Raw genomic sequence first — 22,421 nt, forward strand, 5'->3', positions numbered from 1 at the left:
CTGGTATATTTTAAAAGGTATATTTCAATAATATTAAATATATGGTAAGAATAAACAATTATCTTTCCCATTGGTGAAGAAGGCCGCCAGGGAAATGATTGTTACTATATATTTGAAACGTCCCAATAGTTTTCAAATGGTTGGTTATTTTTACAAAGCAGTATGAATACCTCGATTAAAATAGTTCACTTGAGGAAACAAAGAAGTAACTGTGGTTACAAACTTTATAATGGTTAACCTCTCTGCCTCACTTTCTCTGTAAAATATAGCTGAAAACAATAACACCAATCTGGTAGAGCGATCATGAGGATTAATTAACTAACATATTTGAAGCACTTTATATACATTCCAGGTATTATTGGTAGAAGTGGGTATTAATTGGCTAGCACTCAACCCTGCACATCTGTAACCAAATTAACCATTGACCTGTGGTTCTATAGAATCTGAGTGTCCTCCCTTTTTCTACCCAAGGTTTTGGGAGTGCTGGCAAGTATTTGATGATGTGGTGGTTCTTTTTCATCTCTAGCTATTATGGTTTTATAATGGCCTAACTTTCCGGAGAAGGTAAAAATGTTGGTCCCAACCTACTGACCTAGGTCCACTGGATTTGAGATAAGTGGCACCAAAAGTGGAACCATGAACTAGCTTCTCTCACCTAGGGCTAGCCCTGGATGAGAGAAGCTAGTTCATGGTTCCACTTTTGATGCCACTTATGGAAGACCTATGTGGATATAGCCTTATGGGAGTCCTTGATGCTTGCGTCCTGAAGAAGCTGTCCTGCCCGGAGGAAGCAGGCACAGTGTAGTGTAGAGGAGTGAGGCCTCCCCACAAATTCACGAGCTTCCTCCTGTCTGAGGTTCACCTTCCCTATGGATTCCCAGGATCTGCTAGGTTGGGAGGCTGACCCTCACAATTTTCTGGTCCGTCTGCATCCCTCCCATGGATTTCTTTTCTGAAAAGGGGCCTGGAGGGCTGGAGGGAAGGTGGTCTAGCCACCTACAATAGTTAAATGCGGTCCCATACATCACTCTATAGAGCTCTCCAACTGAGACCCTCCTGATTAATTGGTGGAATTTCATCTATGCATATCTCTCTATGTTTTTCTGTATAAGCCACGCCTCCTCTCTGTAAGGGGAAAGGAAGTGAGACAAAGCAAGCTGGTGTTTGCATCAGGGAGCAAGAAGAGATGGGGGACGCACTCTTCCATTATTTATATGCAGTGCCATGTTAAGAACTAGTTATGTTTAAACACAATTCCTTAGGCTAGTTTACTCTGACGCTGTGTCCCTTTTATCAGTGGAACAGAACCCGAGGAAATAGCTTGGAGAGCTCAATAACTGTAAATACGCAACACTTTTTAAAACTTCAACTGTACCTTTTCCTGTCTCCATGGCTCAAAGACACAAAGGGATGCAGAGATGGGGGACAGATGATGTACATTCCTGCGGATATATATGAAGCTCTGACAGTAGAAGCAGATATTCAATAAACATTTTAGAGACTAGGGAACATTGAAGAAGCATATTTCGAAGTCTCCAAGGCATGGACCATTTTTTTTCAGCTTCCTAAGATGTTCTGCTCTCACACTGAGGGAGTCCAGGTCTCCAGAACTGCTCTGCCTTTTCCATTCACGCAAGGTAGAGGTAGAGGATTTTAATTTAAGACAAAAAGCTAAGGGAATTGGAGCGGAATGCGATCCCTACAGCAATATTTGTCTGCCTTTTGAAACGGAACCCCAGCACGTTCCAAATTCTACAGCTGTAGAGAATGTTCCAGTCCCATTGCATAGGGCTGATCATTTTTATACAACCCGAAATCAAACGCTGGACTTGTGTTTGGCCGCTGACTTTAGTTCCAACTTCGAAGTCTTAATCTTTAAATTGAAATATGTTTATCTGATAATATGTCAAAGTAAGAATCGATGTATTTTGTAATACCGTTCTATATCAGGCGTGTTTTATTTGTAGGAATCTTCGATCTGTCTAGGGTCATTTTCCATTTCTTGTCCATTGCAAGCACCAAGAAAGCTGTTGCCATTTACCTAACCTGTGACACTGATGACCACAATCGTTTTGGTTAAAATAAAAACTGAAACACCAGAAAATCGGGGCAATTCAAAGCTGACTCTGCATCTGCAGCAAGAAAGTGTTACCTTGGTACCATGTGCTCTTCTAGATGCAATCTTTGACACACACACAAAAATGAATTGTGTCTTTTGTTATTCCGCCACTTCCCCGTCTTCGAGGTGACCCTGATGCATGAATGTGAAAGCCTTATTATCATCCCTGTAGAAACCCTAACTTGGCTTGTACTTCTCTGACCTTGTCACTATTCTTTTCTTACACTTGGCGCTTCGAACTGTGTCTAACAAATTAGTGAAGCTAGCAAGCCTTAAAGCAGATTACTGCAGGACAGAAGAGGATAAAAGAGAGTGCAGCGCACAGCTCTGCCTTGAGAATATAAAATGAGTTCTGGTAATAACATACTGGGTGGGAGAATATGAAAATAATCTATTCGCATAGGAAATACTACTCAAGATATGGAGACGCGGCAACCGAAATGTATTCTCATTGTAGTTTGCAATGATCCTACTCTACCCGGCTGCTTTTCTTTTTTTTCCAGTTTGTAAAACTCCTCTTATTTTTTTTAAAGACGCCAGACAAATACATAATTATTTTGATGGTTACATATTTTCGGTGTTAGTAACTAACATAGTCCCTCCATTGTTTTAAATTAATATAACACGTAAGAAGCATACGAGAACATTAGTCAGGAAAAAGATCTAAAGGATCACATAAACCATGTTGGTTTCGTACGGTTAATTTATCTGTGTTTGATTTTTGCATGTTGGTACCATGATTGCAATGATCAGGAAATATACCAAGTGTGAAATCAATGTGTTGACTAGGAAAATAGCTGTTATTACTTGTACTCCCCTATAAATATTGTTTTTAAAAAAATAACATTTGATTGCTCTGTTTTTTTCATTAATGGAAACTCTGTTTCCACTTGAGCAAGAGCATTTTTAACGAAAAAAAGTCATGAAAGTTAAAAAAAATTAAGAGTGCCTTAAAGTAAGGGTGATCCTGGAATTTGACAATTGCCCTAATAAGTAGAAGTGGCATAATAACTCTTATGTGTATTGCTCGCAGGTGTTTTCTGTTTGTAAAGTATGACAACGCCAAACCTGATTAGAAAATCAATGTTTTTAGAATACGTTGAGGATGTGTTACTAAAATTAAAAGTAGGCTTTGGGGTTGTCTATAGGAACCTCCGGCTTGAGAAATCACCACTAATCCAATTAGAGAAAGCCCTTACTTTGTGTGTTGTGTTAAACTTGCATAGTTGCGACATAACAATCAGACCTCTGCGACCCATAGTAGCTGCTTTAGCAATTGTCAAGAGAAAGGGGTGCTAGTTGAATCCGAAATCATTTAGATGCTCATTCGGCAGAAATTCAGTCTCTGGTTATGACAGAATGGGCAGGCAGTATCTTTGCGTCTGATTCGCAGTGCATGGGTTCTCAGTGGACTAAAAACCCTAGTGCATTGCGATTGAGATCTGACAGATTTCTGGATCTTCCCTGCACGTGATGGAATGGGAAGGGATTACTTCCAGGGAGGGACCTCGCTAACGTTGCTATAAACTGGCTGGCTACAGAAAGAAAAACAAATCTAAGCAGCCATCATTTAAGACCCTGTCTAGCCTCGGATTCTGAAGTGTCCATTGTGTTAAGTTACTAACATGTGACTATGACTATCCCAACAGTTCTGGAGGCAAAGATTGCTTCCCAGTTACCAACTGAGAGAGCGAGAAAGATCCTTGTAATCCTAGTCCCTTTGGAAAATTATCTCTGTTGCTTTCAGAAATTCATTTGAAAAGAATCGACCACGCAGTCCTCACCCCGCTAAAGCTCTCAATCGCTATGCGAGTCTATGGGAAATTTCCTTGGGCCCGGATGACTAAATAGGGCCCTTTGTATTGATTTGTTGTTATGGTATAGTTTAATTGAGCAACGTAGTTGACTCTCAATCCACGTGTAAATCCAGATCCAGTTTATTTTACTCACAAGGGCAAGTGCTATTGACTCCAATAGGGTTATGCTAGCGAGTAGAGGCAAGCAGGATTTGACCCGTAGTATAATCTGCAACAAACAGTCACCTAAGGCCGTTTCGAACATATTTTGTTTGTTATGAATATGCTCCAGGACGTGACGATCCTGTACATTTAGTTCCACACTTTTGGCCAAAAGAAACTGGGGGCTGGGATTAGCACAGTTTTAGCCTTGGTGAAATCCGTCACACTGGTTCACCCACATCATCACTCCGCAGCTTAATACCAACGAATTTACTGATTCCCTTTCATTCCACAGACCGAACGGGACCCCTCTTGAGTTATCAGAGGCTCAACAATATTTCCCTGTATCCATGGCTGCGGCACCAGGTTGCCAATACAGCAAGTTTATCAGCTGGGATATTAGACAGTGAAATCTAGCTGCTGCTCTGGCAAATGGAGAACGGGGGGCAGGGGGAGCAAATTGCATATCTCAGCTTTTAGCAGCGTTATCTGCCAAGGGTTCCAAGCAGGGCGAAGTAGGAGCCTTTGGCTTCTTCCTAAAGGAATCTCGGAGCATAAATTGGAGCTCTGTCTGTTTGCCGCCAAGTACCTCTCTTTAGAATATGTTCGCATTAGGTATGATAATAATAACAACAAGCGTGGAGAATAATGAGACAGGAGCGCGTTTGACAGTGTGTGAGAAACTCAAATACAGCTGCATTGGCTTTGTCTTTGGTTCACTCACTTCCCCACATTTAGTTCCCCCACATAGACAGACAGCGAGGAGAGGAAACTGAGTGCAGCATGACAATGAGTTTTGTAAATAGGAAATGGAAGGATTTGATTTTTTCTCCCCCCACCCCCCACCCCGGGGTTGGTTTTACCCGCGATCCAAATAACCTTCCTCACAGAACGCTTCAAAAAAGAGAATGTGCTGGGAGGGAGGGGGGTCATAATTGCAGGTTCCTTTTGGAGTTGGAGTTAAAACGCTGATGGCGCTTGTTGCAGAGGAAAGGTACAGAGGCCGCCTCAGCTCAGGCTCCGCAGGAAGGCGGTGTTGTTATTGGTGGGGGATTATTTACAGTCAGCTCTCGAAAGCACCCAGGGCTTCAGAGGTGGGAACTTTGAGCTCCACTTTGTAGTCCTGGCACGCCACGCTCCACGGGATCGGGCCCTTGCTCGTTGAACTGGGAGCAAATATTTTGTCTATCCAGCGAGCGCCCTGAGTTAGGGTATGCGCTGGGTTCGGTCTTCAGGGGCGACACATATTTTTAGCTCTGCATTTTTAAAAGCAAAAATACTGTCGTTGTGAGGGTAACTTTTTTTTCAACTTGGTAAAGTAAGGCAAACAGGTGAATGCTGGAATATCGCTTCCCATGCGTTAGGTCTCTCGGTTAATATCAGCATAGGCATTCGGTTTAGTTCAGTGCTCCGCTTTGTGGCAAAGCATCTGAGAACCGAATTGCGATTAATCATTTGTGTCTTTCAGACTCCATGACCCCCACTCCCTTTACTCAGTTCATACAGAAACCTCTTTTCCCTTCTTAATTTAGTTTATTTTAAAAGTATATTCTTCCCCTTTGTGTCATTCTCTCACACACAGACCATTGTCAAGGTAAATATATATTTGCATAGCATTAATTGTTCAGAACTTTCTCTGCTTTATTATGAAAGTGGCAAACAGCCTCCTGATGATGGGACTGTCTTTTGGTCGCCTTTAAACTGTCCGTCTAGTGCTGGTTATTTCCTAGTTTGCTGATCTCTTCAGTGCCCATGACTATTTTCTTCTTTCATTCTGTATCCGTATGGTGCTGTAGTTCTAGCAGCTGGATCAGGTCTGGCTAGCACTTAACGTGATGCAGAAATAGCCCCTAAAGTTAGAACAACTGCAGTTCCCATTTGCCCTCTCCCTTGTGCTCTGCACAGCAGAGGCTATTGTACCTTCTCTGAATTGCTGAGTTTGTCTGAGCATGCCAATAACTACCTTTCTGGACTTCTTTATCCATTGTGTTTTCAAATGGTCATTCAAAGCCTCCTCTTTTGCTGCTATTGCAACGTCTATTCACAAAAAAGGACTGAAGACAGATGCCGAGTTTCTTAACTTTTCTTTGGGGAAGGATAAGAAAGATGTAAAAAGTGCTATCGCAAAAGGAAATATCTTAAAATCCAGTAGAAGTCTGCCAAGTTCTTTGCAAAGCAACCAATGAAACTTCAATAATAGAATAAAAAGTGGTTGGGGGTTTTCTTTATTGTTTTGTTTTGTTTTGCTTGCTTGTTTTTGTTTGCCATTAAATCGATACACCCGACAAGGACTGCCGAAGGGGGAAGATTATTTGAGTTGTTAATGAGAGCTGACACTAATACTTAAATAGGATGATTTCATTTAGTCAAGAATGCGTCAAATTTTCCTATTTTTCTTACAATTAGCAGAAAGTTACCATTATACACTTTGTGCAATCGTTTTAACGATGCTGCCACTTAACTGTTATACCTGGGAAATATAGGTGATTCTTTAATCTGTCTTGATTCTTTCTTTTAATGTAGGTCTTTTGCATGGAAAGGGAGAAATGGAGGTGTGAGTGTTTAAAATATTCTTTTGCAATGCCTTGATTACAGAAATACGTGAATGCAAAAATACCCTAAAACGGTAAACAAGAAAACGATTACATTTATAGAGGTTAGGGGGGCAGATAGATTAGCTTGTACCGAAAAGTTTGGAACGTCTACATGAAGAAGTGCCTAATGTTTTGAAAATCTGAGGCGAAATCTTTTAAGAAGTTTGTATTCGTTCTGCAAATGGTAAACGGGCCTATGAATGGATCTTCACTAAACTTCATCGCTAGCTTTATTAATCTAACAGGTATAGCACATGTCTAGTGTCCGTGAAGAAACGGGGTCGATGTGCTACTTTGGAAAGTAGGTATCATCAATACTTACGAAAAGAAATCTGGGCTTCAGTGAATACACAGCCGAAGCGCGTTGAATTCAGACGCTGCAGTTGCGCGTCTCTGTCACGAGATGTCGCTGATGCAGTTCAGATCACGGTTGCAGGTTTTTGTTTTGTTTTAACAGCGCTTTAATGAAAAGTTATAATGCTATAATGAAAGTTCTTGGATCTCCCCAACACACAAATATTCGATTTGTAACTGATAGGTTAATCATTTTTCTGAAATAAATTATAATGTTGGGGCACCAGGTTTCTCTGATTTTTTTCTCTAGGATTGTTTGCATCCCTGTGAATGTTCTGGCTTTACATTTTTTTTGTATTGGTTATTCGAAGTGTTTGAGGGTCCTCGTGTTTCTTACACGTTCGAGCAGCTTGAAGGAAAATGAGAAAATTGGTCACCGCTTATGGTCAGTCATTATTAAAAACGATAAACCTACACTACAGTAGGGGGGAAATGCGATCGCAGAAGGGGTTTGAAATAAACCCTTGCCAATAATAGGAGAGGCAGCTGATGTGAATTTCCTTCACATAAGACGTGCTTTGGTGGAAGTTTACAAACGGGGAAACGGGGGGTGGGGGGGGAGTAAACTAAAGATCTCAGTTCCTCCAGACTCGGGATTTAGGGTCTCTTGTAGGGGATATTTGTGGAGTAACTCGTTGTAACGTGGGCTTTGGCTGCCTTAACAGGGGAAAACTCACACACCAGTTGAAATTATTGGCATCAAAGAGTGGAGAAACAAGGGCTTCCACTAAAAAGTTGTTAGACTTACCCCCTCTCCACCAGCCCCCTCCCCTTTTCTCCACCCCAAAAGGTTGTGTCCTGTAAATAAAGGAAACGGTGCACAAATCCATGGCTGCCCCTGGGAAAGGCTCGAAAGATGAGTATTTTTGTTGTGTTAAGTGGTCGGCATTAGTAGCCTAAACACGTAGAAAAAGGCTAACATCTGCGGTTTAATAAAATGCAGACAAGAAATGATAGACCTGTTAGTTCAAATGGGAGCCACTAGCTTGGCTCATAACAAAAAGAAACGTAACCACCAGGTTCACTATTGTTTGTTGGCGAGTGAGGAGGGAGAGGGGAACCTTAATATTTTGTTAAGTTTTTAAAAATCAATATTTTTTGCAAAGTCTGTCTGTTTTGAACATTCACTATCTTTAGTCAGGAGTGGAATAAGTATGAGCAACGTTGGCCATTCTTCGTCTATTAAGGATCAGCTGGGGAAACAGACACAAAGAGTCTGAACTTTTTTTTTAACCAGGTTTCAAAATAATACACTCCTCTAACTAAAAACAATTGTTGATCTCTGAATTATTGTCCCAAATTGTTGCACGTTTTACCTTTGCCTTATAACACTCTAATGTAAAATTTAATCCGCAATTTAAATTTCAAAAGCCATCTATGCCCTGGGTCTGAAACAAATAAACTCAGACACGTGTGATGCTTTATTTGTAAACTTGTATCAACGAATTGCACGTTCCAGGTGAAAGATTTAATTGAATTTTAGGGACTGATTTCAATCTGCAAATTCACGGATCGATATGGTACTCCCCAAACTGGAGTCAATGGATGCTCCCGGCAATGCAGGATCAGACTCTTCATGTAGTGATAATCACTAAACAGGAGCCAATATTTGGCAAGAAAGAAAGATAAATAAATAGATAGATTATATTGGAACAATCTATCTATTTATTTATCTTTAATCGGAGGCAATCGGAATAAGGAAACTCTTGAACGTTTGCTTAAACTCCCCTTGTGTTTTCTAATGTTTGAACTAGGATGTTTGAATCTCTAAGGTCTTGCGTGTAAACCAACTCCACGGGTTTATTTGTATGGTCAAAATATTAAGCGGCACTCTTTCTCCTTCTCTGGATTTCTCAGCAAGGACTCAGAACTGAGCAGACCCAACTGAATTGTTCCCCTTAACTACTAAGCAATGGGGGCAAGGTATTTATTGTCTAAATAGATTAGTCTGTTGATGAGGTAGCTGGTATTTTTTTATATATCAAAGAGTAAATACCTTAAAGGTAAAGCAATATTAGTTTTCATATGACACAATCATTGCATAGGCTGCCTTCAATCACTCTTTTTGTTTTTGTTTTTGTTCTGGGGTCTCATTAGACTTCTTCCACGCTCATCATCACGTATAGAAACCTGGACAGTGTAACCTGCATTTCTAGCGACAGATTGAACAATCCTTAAATACATCCGTTTCTGTTAACAAGAAAAAAGTATTTCTTCAAGGAAAATAAAAAAAAATCTTCACATCTCCACAGGCATAGAAGAGGCCTCCTGTAAGAGGATTCCTAGATCATGTCAACAGTTAACAAACAGAATCGGAAGAAGCAAATATTGTGATCATTGTTATGGGTAAAATCGGAGCAGAATGTAAAGAGGAATATTAGCTTTGAGTTTTGAGGTAATCAGTGATTAGATTTGTGTTAAGCATAAAGATCTTTTCCTGTAGATGGCGTCCTTTGAACACCGAGTAACCACTAATAAGGTAACTCAGGGAGGCTGTATTAAGCTTGGGGTAGTAAAATAATTAATATTCTTTTTTAGATATTTATTTATTGCGAGGGAAAAGTCATTGATTTCTCATAGGCAAAAGTGTGTTTCTCCTTCACGTGGACGCAAATAAAAACTGTTTGAATAAATAAGTTGTTTCTGAACATTTTGTTGTCAAAGTGTTAAATGTTCCCGTCATTTTTATTCAAACACTAACATGATTACAGCCAATTATATATTCACCAGTGTTCTTTATTTTAGAGTAATTGTACTTGTCACTAATAAAACAGAGACATAATAGATCGCTACTATTCTGGATTTTAAAGCAATTTTCTGTAATTTGATTGAATTATACATCGTCTCTGCTACTTTTTTATTATTTCTATATTTTGGAATCCTATTTTCTGGAAAATTGCAGCTCTGTTCCTGTTTTGCTGTTTCTGAAGTAATGTACCCTTCTCTCAAATTTATAAATAGAGCCTCGTCCCTTCTGAAATGTGGAAAACCATATTTTTCAGTCGTAAATCCTTAAAGATTTTGGTCTTAAAATCTGAGAGTCCAGAGGAACGCATATACAGTACCAGGATACTTTACTCAATGTGGTGCTCTGTCGTATGAGAAAGCAGTACACAAACAGAAAAATGTTCCATGCATAATAGGGTTTGACCACTTTATTGTAATGATTGTGTTGTGCTTCTTGGGCTTCAAAACAGAGGAACATGTCGAGACAAGCAGTTCAGTTTTTAATATTTATCAAGGGAGAATAGGTATAGACACAGTGCAACAGAAAAATATAACGCCAATTACATTCCTCCAAGCAATTAGAGCAATTATCTGTATACTGTTCGTATGTTCTTTTTGGTGTCGATTACAGGTAACAAGTCCAAGAGGTACTTGACTTTCTTTAGGTATAGACTATAGATAGACACACAAATGAACTGTTTACGTATGGAAATAATGCATGTTAGAAAGATGCAGCGCTCTCGGTTATTTCGCTCAGCGTTGCTGCAATATGCAGAGATGCATACATATAGTTTTACAAATAAATCAAGATCTTAACACGATAAGCAACGATCTGTAATACGCTGATGCCAGAAAAAGCTCGAAGAATGATACAAAGACTCTCACAGTTGAATTTCATATGGCAAAATATGTATCCACAACATAAAAAAGTTGAACATGATTTGCAAATTGTTAGAATATGTGAAATGGTATTGCTTATATATTCTTAGAATGGCCAGACCTGAAGGTAGTCATTGTTCCTAATTCTTTGCATCTGAAAGTAAAAATAAGCATAGTAATTTACAATCTAGGTTGCTTAATTTAAGAGCCAGTTAGTTGTATTTAACCTATAGCTGGTGGCGTCCATCTATGATAAAATCTCATTTATTTATTGCCGATCTATTACTATTATGATGTATACTCAGAAAGATTAGTTGTACCCATCATGAGGAAAAAATACTATCTATTTCTAAACTAATATAGTTTTATTCAATTATAATTTGGAACTTTTTCTGAACATATAAATCTTCATACTATCCCATGATTATTGGTGTTTGGAACTAAAAGCAGAAAATATTTTCCAATACGCTCCTTTTACTAATAATATTTTGTCGGTACCCAAAGGGGGAGCAGTTTATTTGCTTGAGTTTCCTGAGCTATCAAGTTATTTTTTAGATGTTCATGTCTCAATTAAAAATAACAACATTCAACATTATTTTCCAAAAACTCCCTGAGAAACACAACCTGTGTCTGTGTGCGTATGTGCGTGTGCCCCATCTGAAAGGTGGAGAGGAGAAAACACACAAAGGAAAAAGGTCTCTGGAGAATTGTTTCTTTCAATATTTTTCCTCTCTGCATTGTCATTGCATGGAGAGTCTGTCTGCAGCCGCTTCGCTTTGTTGGACAAATTAACGTCAAGGCAAAACTACAAACTCAGGTCTTTAGCGAAGCATAGTCCATGCTTGGTGGGAGGGACACAAACGGGATTTAACTTGTTGCCAGTAATTTTTGTTTGCTTGCTTTTTTGTGTTTGTGCTAGGGCTTGAAAGAGAACAATTCAAGAAACAAAGCAAAAACAAAACAAACGCACAAAAAAGCAGGCTCTGTATGAAAGACATATCATATTATTAAAAATAATAAATGGAGACACCCACTGTTATGGGATGGTACCAACCCTTCCCAAAGAAACTTATTTAACAATGATAGCAGTTAGGATAAGGCAAGAAGAGTCTTTCCATCACCACCCCCACATCCCCAAGAAAGGAAGAAAACATGGAAACCGTTCTGCCCAATATGAAGTGTATTAATAATAATGTACATAGAAAGTCAAATCCTGGTAGCCTTACTCACGCGAGTAGTCCCAAGAGGCAATCAAGAGTCGGTACGTACACAACTCCAGTCCTTCAAACTAGGGTAAATCCTATCCTGATACTTGTGATTTACCAGTCACAGTTACCGTATACTGTCTGAAATAGGCACCTTATACAGACGCAGCTCTTTCGTTTGAACCCAAAACATAGAGAAAGCTGAAGTTGTATTTGAAAGTGTAGAAGTTTACCTGGCTTGCAAGTGCCATTTGGGTGCGTGCTTATGTTATCTATATGTTTTATGTTGTCTATAGCATGTTGCTATCACTTGGCAGTGAGAAAGAATACTCAGCTTCTCTAGGGCCTAAAATCCTGGGTCCATAACTTAGCGTGTCCGATTGGGACTCTGTTAAGAAAAATATGTACTCTCTGCTTCGGAAAGAATGGCGCTGAGCCACGTCAGCTATGGAACAGCTGTAGCAAATATGGCTAGTTGAAATGACCAGGTATAACGCTAAGAGATGTATGGAGCGTCATCTCGCTTCGAAAATGCCCCACCAGTCTATTTTTTTAAAAGCGTCAGAATGAAATAACGTGTATGTGTGTGTGTTAGGGGGAGGGGGCTGGGGAATGTGTTATGTATTTCTTTTGAGTTAGCAACAGCTGTAAACGCAAAACATTTATATTTGTCATTTCCAAAATAGTACATTTTAGGAGCCTCAAGGTAGCATTTTGAAAGGATTATCGCGTGTGTGTTTGTTCGGAGGGCAGTCCAGCAGCAGCTAAAAGTCTCGGAGTAGAGCGCCGAGTTTTACAAATCTTTCTTGCTCCCTTAATTTTCATCACAAGTTATCTCCAATTATTTAATTCAAGATGCTAGCTCTGGCAAGTTTATATATAATCAGACTTTCTGGCCAGGCATGTTTTAAGAATCGATCATAGAGATAAAGCGATTTCTTTAAATATGCAGCATAGCATGCGACTTGAAACCTGCTTACATTTTTCTGTGTATTTTGTTATCTTCTACATAGATTCTGGAGATAAATGTCACTGGTATTTTATTATTATCATTATCATTATCCCTGTATTTCCCCTGTAAGATAGAAAGAACTTTTGCTGTACTCTGTGGAGCATATTTAATGTATGCATGTGTTTGTAGACAGATACACAAAATACTATTGATAGTTCGGATTTCGAAGAAAATTAAATCAATATCTTAACATTAAAGTTAATATTTAATACAAATGTGAGAATATTCTGTCTCAGTTACGAGCAACTCAACAATTGCCAGGTTATGAACACTCAAACACTTATTAATCTGATAAGATTAAGAACGTTTAACATCGGATCTCTAGCTTTATTTTGATTGGATTGGATTGGATTTAAATTTCTTTCTACTCTGTATACCCGCAGTGGGAAATGTATGCTTTATAATGTTTACTCGTCTCTGTTTCTGTCACCCCTAATTCTATCTTGTTTCACGCTCACAACATCGATAAACGCTTCTGTCCCCGACAGCAATGGTTTCCCATTTCCAAGTTTTCCTCCCTCTAGCATGCACTAGAAACTTAAATAAGTTAGAGGAACCCTTTAAACATGGTTGATTGCTTTCATTGTTTTAATGCTATCTGTCCTGGAGTTGGATAGACTCCTCCTTATACAGTATACAGTGCCCTACTGGCAGTTCTTTCTTTATGGTACAGTGCAGCTTCTCAAAAGATCATCGAATGAGAAATTTAGCTCTCCTTGAAACATTTAACAACAGAGTAGTTCACCCCTTCGGCGGGAGGGGGGAAGGGGTTGAGGAGGTGGGATTATAAAAAAGTGGGGCCAAGGGGAAAAATCACACAAGTGGCCCAAAAACAACGGGGGGGAAAAAACCTTAAAATGTTTGTATTTAAAGGGTACTTGCAGGGTCTTCGGAACAATATGTGCTGCTCTCCTTAAAGGGGCTCTCAGTGCCAATAACCATTAGTCATCCAGTAGGAACTTTTCATTACAGATCTATCATTAGGGGGAGTTCCCCCGACGTCTCGTGAAGAAACCCGGCAGTGGATTTCAAAATGATCCAGTTTGATTCGCTTAGTGCCTACGGACCTGCTTCAATAGACTGGAGAGATACTCACCAGAGTTTAAGGAAGTGCTTGGATCGCCCAATGGTCTTTGCCGCATCCATTTCCTCTGAGGATTCCTTGCATCCGAAGTAGCTCCCAGTCTATCCTTGAAGTTAGCATTTATGGTACTGTATCTCATATAGGAGGCTCTCCCAGAGAAATTTTTTTCCAGGTTTTCAAGCAAATTTCACTGTGCCACAATGTTATGATGGAAGGATGCTGAAATGACAGGCCTCGCAGACGCTTGTCTTAATCATCGGCTTCTTAATTTAGTTTTAGTGCTGCGGTTTTGTGTGTGCGTGTGCGCGCAAGAGAAGCGCCTGACAACCTGCAGCTTCCTAATGAGTGACGAGGCAGGGCTGCTGCAGCAAAGTAACACTTCCCTGGTGTGAAGACCTCTCACTGGGAAGTTTAGTTCACTACTGTTCTCGCAAACCTAATCGTATAACCTGTAACCAAAACGCACAGAAGAAGGATACAACACGCTAAATAGAGTAACTTCTAATCACTTAAATGTTAGCACCATTACCAGCTGTTAGGGATTATATGAGAATTGGCTAGAGAGAGGACACCTATACATTACTGTATATATGTAAACATGTCGGTGCATCATAGTAATTAATCTATCATCTATCTATCTTCAAAATGTTTGACACATATTGTTGTTAGTGCATTGCTACATACACATCTGAAATGTCCTATAAGCAAGATATCAGTGGATGGTTAGGCTGGTTTGCAAGTAGCGCTTACTTTAATTGTTCAGGGAACGTGAAACAAATAAGGGAAGCGTATATCCACCGGGGCAAATATAGAGCGCTTGATTGTATTTAATATGTCATTATTTGGATGTTAAAATGAAGTGTTCTGACTCGTTTCATGGATGCATGATGTCATCGAAGCCTGGTTATTAAACACCCTTTATTCATGGCGGAAGAAACTCTATTTCATTTTTAAGATGTCATTACATTTGACCAGCTTGTAAGATCTTTGGACTATGGTATCTCTACCGTCTTCTGAAAGCAAGCAAACAAACAGAGAACGTACAACTTAAGCACATGAAGAATACGTTTACACTGTACCTGGATTCATTCAGGTTACTGGATGGTACGATTTTACCTGGGTCTTTAAAATAAATTAAGAATAAAAGGAGAATGGCCAAACATAGACAAATAAATAATCGAAGCCCTGTATGGAAAGTACTGGTACGCGGAATTTCAGCTAGAATATTTACCGGTAGTTCATTCTTTATCCTCTGAATTAGACATTGTTTTCCATTTTCTCATTCTATTCCTTATCAAATGAGTATATCTGTTCAAGATGTTAAATTAATCTGTAATAGGTACATCAGGTGAATATACACCAACAATGAGTGTGCACTCCTGAACGGAAATACACGTCACACAAAGAGCTGAGTAACACTCTTTGCGCCTGTTATTCACGTTTGTAGTTCTTGGCTTGCGCAGGTAACACTACTCTTCCCAACTCTTATTCTCAGGTATTCCACATGGGCTTCCAGTTTAGAAAACACTTCCCTTCGAGGCACTCTCAAAATAACTCCTAATCTTGCCATAGTCTTGGGGTCAAGTCACCCAGTCATTATTCCGTTGTGATCTAGGCAAAGCTGCCACTGAAGCGAATGGGAGCACTGTCTGGGTCAGGTCTAAGAAAAGAGTGTAGGGTTTGGCCATTAGACAAGCACATTCTGCATTTCCAAAGTAAATATCTATATGCACCGCTCTATAAACTGAGAATTTTCTGTGGAGGAAAAAATTAGACAGGCCTGTAAGTTAAAGTCTGTCAGAGATAATAATTGATGCGGCTTCTATTACATATCTTCTCGTCTCCTGTAAACAATGAATGAAACCTTCAAGGCCTTAGAAAGATACGTCTTACATTTTGGAAGCAGAATTTCCTTTTTAGGGAGAATTGCATACCCTTGGTATTAAAAAATAATATAATAAATCCTAAATTTGGGTACAATGCTTTATTCTACAGCCATGACAAATGGCTGGACACTAAATTTAGATTATTAGGCATTTTAAAAGCACGTTTCTCTCGTTATTAAACCCTGGTTCAGAAATTCAATATGACGAAATGTTTATTTTTTTCCCTGCTACATTTTCATCCTCGGTCACAACGCAATGTAAACGCAGCTTTGACCTAAGAAACCCCTCAGAGCATTAAAATTTCAACAGGCGATGTCAGTGTTATATTAAACGACATCTCCTCCAGTTTGCTGCAGAGCAGAGATTTGAATAAAACGTTCAATGTTAACAAACAATACACACGTTTGGCACTTTGTGTATTAAATGGATCAAAGAGATTTGATAAGGCACAATGCACCATTTACACAGACCTGATTGAGTTAATATAATATCAGCAAATTTTACAGCGAAATGAATCTGTTTCTTTTCTTTGTGTTTAAAACCAGCACAGATTACAAATTTTAATGATCTGAAAATGTTTGGTATACAAAATCATGCTTATTTCAGTATTAGCAAAAACACACGAAATTTTTCAACACAAACACCCAGCTGTGTCTATTTTAAAAGCAGTTCAATGACAGCTTGCACTTATGAGCATGCAATCAGCTAATTTCGCTTTTTTTTCTTCTGTGTTAATCAACACTTTCCTTCCTGCATATCAGAGTACAAATAGTATAGTTACTCCACATCAGTAAATGTTTACGTAACCTGTCCTTTCTCAAGAATCCGGTTACACCGAATCATTACATGCTAGACAGAGTAAGAAAATGCACTGGGCCCAGCCACCCCAAAGGGATCCCATGCACCATAATAATACATATTAAATGTACATCATCATTATCATATGCACAAACCTTACCTTTCCTCTGACCCTGTCCTATCAGAGGATCATGTCATAGTCCACTCCACAAGTTTTCTGAAGAATTCCAATACATTGGATACAGTACTGTGCATTGACATGATTATCATTTGAAACGATTAAAAATACGAAAACATTTCTCTTTTAAAAAGTTTGATCATTGACTTCAATTTTTTTTTGTCAGTAGCGATCTGTTACGAAATAGGATAAATAAATACAATCGTGGTAAGGTCATTCGAGGTTAATCCAATGCACAGAGTTCATGCCATCCCCAATTGCAATCGTTTATTATTGGCCAATTGTAATTGTTCTCTCTCTCTCTCTCTCTTCTCTCTCTCTCTCTCACACACACACACACACGTATTCGTTGCTACCTGAGTTCAAACCTGAGTTTACATAGGATGAATTGTATTTATTAGAATTGAACTTTTCACATATTTTTTACTGCATTGTTCTTTTTTTCTTTTACCCGCCATAATCCTAGAGAAGAAGCACACAAGTGTAAGGTATTTATGCAGTGATAGAGAGTAAAATGTCTGTTGCCCTTTTTTATTGTTTTGTTTTTAATGTGATCCATATGTTTTCTCTCGGTGATATTTTGCCCTTCTGCTTCCTCAGTAAAAAAGCCTGTGTGTTTCAAGCCTAGAGTAAGGAAGGATTTGATCTGGATGACTAACACTGAATTCCTGTCCCCAGGAAATCTTAGCCGTAAACTCACCTCTTTCACATCGTATTTATTTAAAGAACGTTAGTGGGAAAGGAGCGCTACAAGATCATTTTATTTAACCCAGCAGCACCGAACTCATTATCGTCCCAGCCTCTTCTGCCCCCCGCCCACCCAACCAAGAATAAGAACAGCAGAACCACAACATCACGGATCGCAAAAACAAAGACAACAAATTGCAACACATAGTGTGTGGATTATTTATATAGCTATTTCATGTATACATATCTGTACACGGCCTACTTTTTTTTTTCCGGCTGAAAACAAACGCGGTGAAAAGAAGAAAAACCAAACAACAAGAAGTGCCATACGTTGATGTTCAAAACAAACACCTTCAAGGAAGGAGCATTTCCCAGGGAGAAAGAATGGCGGGGAACATTTCCGATTGAAGTGAAACTTTAAAGTGGCAATGAGGCGCAGAGAATGAAATTAAGAAGAGAGGAGGTTACAGGCAAATCCTTACAACGTGCATTATTTTCAGTCTTATCTCTCCCCCCCCCCCCCCGCAACACACACACACCTTGTTTTTATCTCCCCCACTCCCCCATCCATCATTTTAACTCACACATTTCGGAGATTAACAAACAAGAGAGTAATGGCCCAAACGGCTGCGAGTGTCAAGTGCACCATAATGGGGTGGAAGTAGCCGCAGCTCGTTTCTTCCCCGAAAGGCCGATGCGCAGGACCCCGAGTGCCCCTGGATCAAGATCACGTCCTATTATCCCTGCTTTCCCGGGAGAGGACGGAGACGCAAGGAGGGCTGTAAGTAAATCTTTCCTTCTCTCTCCCCAAAAGAAACAGCCCCCTGCGACATAAAACCAACAGAGCAAAACAAACATACCCGGGGGGAGGTGAACAAACCCTCCCAAAACTTGTTTCTAAAGCAAGCTCCAAAAAATATTTGTCCCTTAAAACTGATGTTTTCAAAAGTAAAAACTAATCAACACAAGGGGCCTAAAAGAATACACTGCGCCGACAGACAGTGCCTGGCTCCGCAAAGTAGTACCTCTCCTCTCCCAGCGCCACCACCACCATTGCCTTCTCATGCCCCCTCCCCCAACCTCTCACCTTCCTCTCCTTAAAAAAAAAAAAAAAGATAGAAGCAAACTTTAATCGCTTAGAAAAAATATTGAGGTATAAAACTAAAATTATCCAAAACACTGGGATGGGGAAATGTTGGTTAAAGAGGAGTGGAGTGTAGGGGAGAGGGAAGAATGAGAAAGGTAAGCCTCCGCGGCGATGCGTCCTTCCCCTGGTATCCCTGCGCGGCAGGGGGCTTTGGCGGTGCTTGGAGGGTGGGGGGAGCAGGAGGAGGAGAGAGAAGGGGTGAGGGAAGAGGAGGAGAGGGGAGTCCTGATTGGCTGGCTCTGGGAGAGACGCTCCTGCACGCCGAGGTTTCTGATTGGGCGACCGGTGGAAAAGGTTAAACCAAAAATTTTTTTACAGCCCTAGCGTGTGTCTGTAGCTCTGAAATTAATTGTGGCTAAAGCTGTCTCTATAGCTGCCTCTGCTGCTCTGCGCCGCCGACCCGCCCGGCTGCCGCTGTCCCCCCCGGGCTCTGGTGGAAGCGGGGGGACCGGGCACCATGCAGGAGTGCTGAACGGGGCTGTGATTGTGCTCAGTGGCTCCGAGCGGGGATCGGGGTTTGTTTTTCCTCTTCCCTCCCCGGCGGCTCCTGTCCTTGCTACATGCCTTGCCAGCGCCTGCGACTGCGGTCCAACTGCACTGCTGCTGCTCCAGCCCGGGGTGCCGCCACCTCGCTGCCCAGCGCGGCCGCCGCCGCCACCGCCACCGCCACCTCCACCGCCACCCCGCGCGCTGCTCACTGGGCCGCTGCAGCAACTTTCCCCCACAGACTAGTGTGTGATGTTGGACATGGGAGATAGGAAGGAAGTGAAAATGCTGCCGAAATCCTCCTTTAGCATAAACAGCCTGGTGCCCGAAGCCGTCCAGAGCGACAACAACCACAACAGCCACAGCCACCACCACAACAGCCACCACCCCCACCACCACCACCATCACCACCACCACCACCACCACCCGCAGCAGCAGCCCCAGCGAGCTGCCCCGGCCGAGGAGGAAGAGGAGAAGAGCCAGCTCCTCCTGCAGCCCCCCGTGGTGGCGGCTGCGGCGGCGGCTGCGGCCACCACCTCTGGCACCTTGGAGGTGGCCAAGGAGATCCTGCCGGGCAAGGGGGAGCCGGGCTCGGCCGCGGCAGCCGCAGAGCTGGAGGAGAAGGAGAAAGCGGCGGCGGCGGAGGAGAAGAAGGGGGCGGCGGAGGGGGGCAAGGAAGGGGAGAGCGGCAAGGAAGGGGAGAAGAAGAACGGCAAGTACGAGAAGCCCCCGTTCAGCTACAACGCGCTGATCATGATGGCCATCCGGCAGAGCCCCGAGAAGCGCCTCACCCTCAACGGCATCTACGAGTTCATCATGAAGAACTTCCCCTACTACCGGGAGAACAAGCAGGGCTGGCAGAACTCCATCCGCCACAACCTCTCCCTCAATAAGTGCTTCGTCAAGGTGCCCCGCCACTACGACGACCCGGGCAAAGGGAACTACTGGATGTTGGACCCTTCCAGCGACGACGTCTTCATTGGGGGGACCACGGGCAAGCTCCGCAGGAGATCCACCACCTCCCGGGCCAAGCTGGCTTTCAAGCGAGGCGCTCGGCTCACCTCCACCGGACTGACATTCATGGATAGGGCTGGATCTTTGTATTGGCCTATGTCCCCTTTCCTCTCCCTGCACCACCCCCGGGCCAGCAGCACTTTGAGTTACAATGGGACCACGTCCGCCTACCCCAGCCACCCCATGCCCTACAGTTCAGTGTTGACTCAAAACTCTTTGGGAAACAACCACTCCTTTTCCACGTCTAATGGGTTAAGTGTTGATAGACTAGTCAATGGAGAGATACCTTATGCCACTCATCACCTCACAGCAGCAGCTCTGGCCGCCTCAGTGCCATGTGGCTTGTCAGTCCCCTGCTCTGGCACCTATTCCCTAAACCCTTGCTCTGTAAACCTTCTAGCAGGACAGACAAGTTACTTTTTCCCCCATGTTCCTCACCCTTCAATGACTTCTCAAAGCAGCACTTCAATGACGGCCAGGGCAGCCTCCTCCTCCACGTCTCCACAGGCGCCCTCCACTCTCCCTTGTGAGTCCTTAAGACCTTCTTTGCCAAGTTTTACAACAGGACTTTCCGGGGGACTTTCTGATTATTTCACACATCAGAATCAGGGGTCTTCTTCAAACCCTTTAATACATTAACATCCATGGGACCAGACTGTAAGTGAACATTTTACACACATTTGCATTGTAAATGATAATTAAAAGAAAAACAGAAAAGTCCAGGTATTTTTTATTAAGTCCCCCATTTTCTGTACGTTTGTTCAGTCTTTAGGGTTGTTTATTATTCCAACAAGGTGAGGAATGTCAGCAAGGTGCAATGTGGGGAGATGACATTGTAGACTATGAAGTTTGGAAGTCAAAATTATAGTAGAACGTGTATCTAAATAGTGACTGCTTTGCAATTTATATTCAAAAGTCTATCCCTAAACCTCCAGATTTTCCATGTTTGCAGTATTATAAGTTATCATGGATATGTTGGTGGATGCAGACCTTGAAAAAATACTAAATTTATTAAAACAATGAAAAAATTAAAATGTAATTTGTATTTAAGCAGAAGTAATAGTAAAAGATGCCCAAGAACTACATTTTGGCCATTGATTATTTTGTCCTTTTCTTTAATGAGCTGATTTTTTTATTTTTATTTACTTTTAGACCAAAGATTGGGTTTTAGAAAATGCACTCAGTGTACGAAGTAATTTAAAACAACAACACTGTTTCAGCTTGCAGCACTGCCCGTTCAAATGAATCAGAAGGGGACAAAATTAATGATTGCCTTCAGTTTGTGTTGTGTATATTTTGATGTATGTGGTCACTAACAGGTCACCTTTATTTTTTTTCTAAATGTAGTGAAATGTTAATACCTATTGTACTTATAGGTAAACCTTGCAAATATGTAACCTGTGTTGCGCAAATGCCGCATAAATTTGAGTGATTGTTAATGTCGTCTTAAAATTTCTTGATTGTGATACTGTGGTCATATGCCCGTGTTTGTCACTTACAAAAATGTTTACTATGAACACACAGAAATAAAAAAATAGGCTAAATTCATATATACTTGATAGTTTTTGTCTCTTTTATTAAATAGAATTAATATGCAAAAGGCATTAAAGCTATAGTGAATTCAAAGTGCTAGATAGGTAGGCCCCCATTTTTCACATGCTCCTATTTTCTTAATTCACGTTGTATTTTTTTTTAATCTACATTATATATTTTTAAAGGAGCAAGCTATTTAATCAAAAGCTACTAGGTTTTTTTTTTTAAACCAGAATTCCCTATTGACTTCAACGAGGAGTTCTGCTTAAAAACTTAGTACGATATGGCCCTAGTTACTATACTATGTATTAAATTAGAGGCGGCACAGACGTTACACCTTAAGTTTATGTAAATATATAAGTGTATAAAATAGATCATTTAAATATACATACTATATATATATATATAAATAACTTTGTGATAATTTCCAAAATTAATTCAAGGAATAATTCTTCTGAAAGGATTAATTTTATTTTTAAGTCAATTGAGGATATATACATGGCTTACATTTCTATATATTTTGTATAAGGTGTTTAATTTCCGTATTTGGCTTATATATGGATAGATATAGCTAGATGTAATACATGTGTATACATATAAAACGACAATCCTTTCCTTTTAACAAAAAAAAAAACGGTTCAGGAAGCATATGCACTTTTAATGCTGCAAACACATTTGCTTAAAATATTTGTAAAAGTATTCATAGTTATCAGTCAACATTTATTGTTCCTATGGCTGTTCCTCTCTCCTTCACCCCCCC

The 22,421-nt window shown here is 40.7% G+C and overlaps 1 protein-coding gene across 1 annotated transcript; it reads left to right on the plus strand.

Moving 5' to 3' along the window:
- Positions 1 to 19,366: 19,366 nt before the first annotated feature.
- FOXG1 (forkhead box G1) lies at positions 19,367 to 20,767 on the plus strand. Its single transcript, XM_024200375.1, has one exon. It carries the CDS (start codon positions 19,367 to 19,369, stop codon positions 20,765 to 20,767), a length of 1,401 nt encoding a protein of 466 aa, XP_024056143.1.
- Positions 20,768 to 22,421: the final 1,654 nt, after the last annotated feature.

The sequence above is a fragment of the Terrapene carolina genome, unplaced genomic scaffold (assembly GCF_002925995.2).
Source record: "Terrapene carolina triunguis isolate 2854851 unplaced genomic scaffold, T_m_triunguis-2.0 Scaffold96, whole genome shotgun sequence".
NCBI lineage: Eukaryota > Metazoa > Chordata > Testudines > Emydidae > Terrapene > Terrapene triunguis.